We start from the raw sequence: 3,842 nt of genomic DNA, 5'->3' as shown, positions 1-3,842 counted from the left end.
CCTGGCTGCCGGGCCTGCCCCAGCCACCTCCTCTCTGCACCTCTCACTGCGGGATGACAGCCCATGGCTCATCTCCGTTCGACTTCAACCACCCGCTGCTGCAGCAGCTAGAAACCTCCGGTGCAGACAGGAGCAGCGGACCCATCAGCAGGGCTGGGGCTGGGGAGCCCACCCCAGGTTTCAGCCGGGCACTGAGAGCAGCACAGCCTCCAGCCACCCCACGGCAAGCTGGCTGCACTCCAACAGCCCTGAGCCTGCAGGCAGGACATCAGAACCCACCCCTCTGCCCTTCAGGCCTGGCTGTGGGATCCCCCTCAGCCCATCTCGCCTGCCACGGACCTCTCTGGTTCCGCTAAACTCACTTGCGTCTTGGAAATCCACGTCGTTCCCGATGTTTGCGTTGCCCAGCCGGTTTGTCATGATCTTCAGCTGCATGATTTGCTGGCGAATGGTCATATCTGGCTTGGTGATGTCCACCTCCACCTCCGGGTTGTTAATCTGATTAGCTAAGCCGTCCCCCATCACTTCGGGCAGGTAACTGTGAAGGAAGGCGACAGGTTTAGTCTCCTCCCCGCTAAGCTCACCTCTTCCCGTCACAGACACCAGCGATAATCCATCCTCTTCGAACTCCCGAGAAGCTGGTCGGTGGTGCTGGCTGGTCCAACAGCCTCCACACGCCGGTGTTTGCTGGAGGCAGCCAGCTCTAGGGGTGGCTGAGCCACGCTGCCTTCGTCAGGCCCATCAGAGCCTGGGGCTCGCCCTCAGGCCATCCCTGCTTGCAGGAGGTGGCTGGTGGCCTTGCAGCATCCCCATCCATTGGGGGTGCTTCCTGCAGGAAAGGTGTGTGCTCTCAGGCTGGAGCCACAGTGACATGCCCCTGTGGAAAAACTCTGTCCATATGGGAGGCTGCGGAGCACCCTCATCCCTGCCCAGGTTAAACCCCGGGGGGACTGGCACCCTGTGACAACAGAATGCCCCCAGCCCGGTACGACCAGACAGGCCTTCAGGGAAACTTCAGTTAACTGGGATCTGTCAGCCAGCAGAGCCGCACTGCTCCCTTCGGCAGTGCCCCAGCGCACCCGCTCCTGCAGAGCTGCTGGCAACAACGGGAAATAGGGAAGTGCGGTAGGTGCCAGCTCCGGGCTGACAGAGCCCAGCCCAGCAGCTCCACAGAAAGAAGCACGGAAAGAGGCACGTCCAGTAGCTGCCCACCTGCCCTCACAGCCACCCTGTACCTGTCAGCCATGGCTGGGAGGGTTTCCCTGGCTGTTTGATAACACCCGGTGCCTCCTCTCAGGCAGGAACAGCATTTCAGAGCAGGTATGGCTAGGAAGATGTGTACGCAATTCCTGGCAACAGCCCTGGAGTTTGTGAGGTAAATCCAGCCCTTCTGCATGCTCATGGAATTGTGAAACTGCTTCATTAGTACCAAACTACACGGTCATTTCACGGCGACTGCGTTTCAGTGCTTAACCCTCCAACACACAGCAAAATGACAACAGGCTTGATGTTCCCAGGTACCGGATTTTCAGGAAATGCAGCATTTCTGTGGACAGGGACAGACCTTTCGGCTCAGCCTGGGGCTTTTACCAAGCCCAGAACGGTGCTATCCTGGCACCCTGACCCTCTCCATACCTGCCCTTGGTCATCCCGTTCCAACACTTGTCGTCTGCCGCTGAGCTGGCCATTACTTTTTTGCTGCACAGGGTGCCGGGCAGGGTGATCCAGTAAGTCTTGAGAGCTGTCAGATTCCCTTTGGCATCCAACACCTGTAAAAACCAGAGGATGCTCAGGGTCAGCAGAGCTTGGGGACGCCACAGGACTCTGGAAAGGACAAGGATTCTGCCTGGTTTTTTTTGGTTTACCATCACCAAGTCTGTTTTTATGCAGATGAGGGGTGAGGTCGCGTGCTAAGGACAGTTCTGGTACCCTAGGATTAACCAGGAGGAGATGGTCTTCGGGGCGTGAGGGCAGTGCTGAGGAGCAGCCTTGGTGGGAGCCTGCAGGGCTCTGCCAGGGTGGGACAGGCAGGTGTCTGTGCGTGAGGACCCTCTGAAATGTGGGACCATGGCAGATCCCACAGCTCACTGTCCACAGAATCCAAAATCTCCACGGAAGAGGACCTCTAGCCCCAGCATCCAGGCCGGACTGCCTGAGGCTGAATGACACCGATGGCAAGGAGCCTTTTCAGGTAAGTTTGGCAGCAAACCCCTGAGGAATTGGTATTAGCAATCTGGACCCCAACACTGCACGTGCTTAGGCCACAGCAGCATCCACTGACCCCATCTCCTTCAGACTCAGCATAGGCGCCTTGGCAGCTGGCAGGGTGACCTGCCCGACCCGCAGCGCCCATTGTCGGGCTGCCAGGGGAGCGGGAAGGCCAGCATGCCTGCCCAGGCACACAGCGGGGAGGGGGCTTTGCCTGCAGACTCACCAGCAGCTCCAGGGCTTGCGCAGAGGATTTTGCTTCCAACGCGACCTTCCCCCGCCTTTTCTTGTCCTCGCTGCTGGAGCCTTTTGTGCTGATTTTGGGATTTCCACAGCCTTGGAAAACCTGAAAAACAAACCAAATGCTCTATCCCATGTTTTGATACTACTTATTTAATTAATTAGCACTCCGGTTATGTTTGGGTTTTTTTCTTCTGAATATATTTATCTTTCCTCCTGCAAGATCTCCAAGATTCCGGCTTAGTTTCTGGTCAGGTTACTCTTGTGCCAGGATGTGTTTTCAGCACACTGTAACTCGTTTTGCTCATTGCTATTAAGCAAAATGTTCAGGACTAACACAAAATCAGCACATGTTTTTGGATGAGTCACCAATGTTGATATTAAATTATTTCTAGCAAATTTGATCTGTTCCTATTATGTTTGAAAAATACAGCTCTGGGAAGAACAGGACGGGAGTTGCTCACGCTCATTACAGCAGTGGTGTGGCTTGCAGACGGCAGAGCATGTGAGCTTCACTGATACGGACAACAGACCGAGGTGGACTACCCCACCGACTCTTGCGGCCGGCACCCACACTCAGCAAACGGATGTCCCTTCCGACCTGGGCAGTGCAAGGGCAGGAAACCTGTCACGATCTGCCAGGGTGGATGTTTCAGGGGCAAACGGGAAGCGGAACTGATTTACCTCCTAACTTTGGGTACCTCCCTAACTACCTGCCCAGGCACACTTTGTAGCCAAAGTAGAGCAGAAGCACTTTGAAGGTGCAAAGCCTCAGACTTTGCCTCTAGGAAGAGACAAAGGGTGCCCTGGAAGCACCGGTTTCTCCCAGTCTCTGCATGACCAGCCCAGGCAATGACACCCCCGCTGCAGACAGCCAGTGCTCAGGCACTGAGCCTCACTGTGGCTGGTGGAAGGGGTGCTCGAGCAGCCAGATTTTAGTGAAGTATCAAGGGTCAGGGGGGGCCTTTCCACTGTTTGATTCAGGAAACACCAGCCTTTGCAAAGCAAGCCATCTGATTTGAAAAGATGGCTCCAAGCTTGCTGTGGTTACCAGGGCGCTGTCAGCAGCCATGGATAAATTCCACTTCGCACAGTGTCCCCTTACAGCGGAGGAATCAAAACCTCCAACAGGAGCACTGCTAACACAGCTCATGCCATCAGCAAAGTCCTAATCCAACGCCTCTGGGGTGACAGTGGGTCTCACTGCTGTGTCTGAGGGACACTCAGCCTAGGAAGGCCCCTCCTGGGGTGCACTGTCCCGCTGACCAGAAGGATCCAATGACCAGCACTAAGCCAATTTGTTCATCTGTCTCCTCTGCTCACTGCAAAGAGCCCCGCCGTGAGAACTGCATGTAGAGCATTTTCAACTTGGTTCTACCAATTTGGTTCCACTG

At 55.7% G+C, this 3,842-nt stretch overlaps 1 protein-coding gene across 1 annotated transcript in view; it reads right to left on the bottom strand.

Annotated features, from left to right (window-relative positions):
* The window catches only part of GPC1 (glypican 1), a 10,644-nt gene that overhangs the window by 418 nt on the left and 6,384 nt on the right, over window positions 1-3,842 (bottom strand). The window contains exons 3-5 of the mRNA XM_010147397.1: window positions 2,435-2,554; window positions 1,636-1,769; window positions 363-538 (exon numbers count right to left, since the gene is read on the bottom strand). Of these exons, the coding sequence (XP_010145699.1) occupies window positions 363-538; window positions 1,636-1,769; window positions 2,435-2,554 (430 nt within the window). The remainder of the gene's footprint in view (window positions 1-362; window positions 539-1,635; window positions 1,770-2,434; window positions 2,555-3,842) is intronic.

This window comes from Eurypyga helias, unplaced genomic scaffold (assembly GCF_000690775.1).
Source record: "Eurypyga helias isolate BGI_N326 unplaced genomic scaffold, ASM69077v1 scaffold39162, whole genome shotgun sequence".
Lineage (NCBI taxonomy): Eukaryota > Metazoa > Chordata > Aves > Eurypygiformes > Eurypygidae > Eurypyga > Eurypyga helias.
Note: the sequence above shows the minus strand (reverse complement) of the source record. Positions and strands in the feature narration are given on the sequence as shown.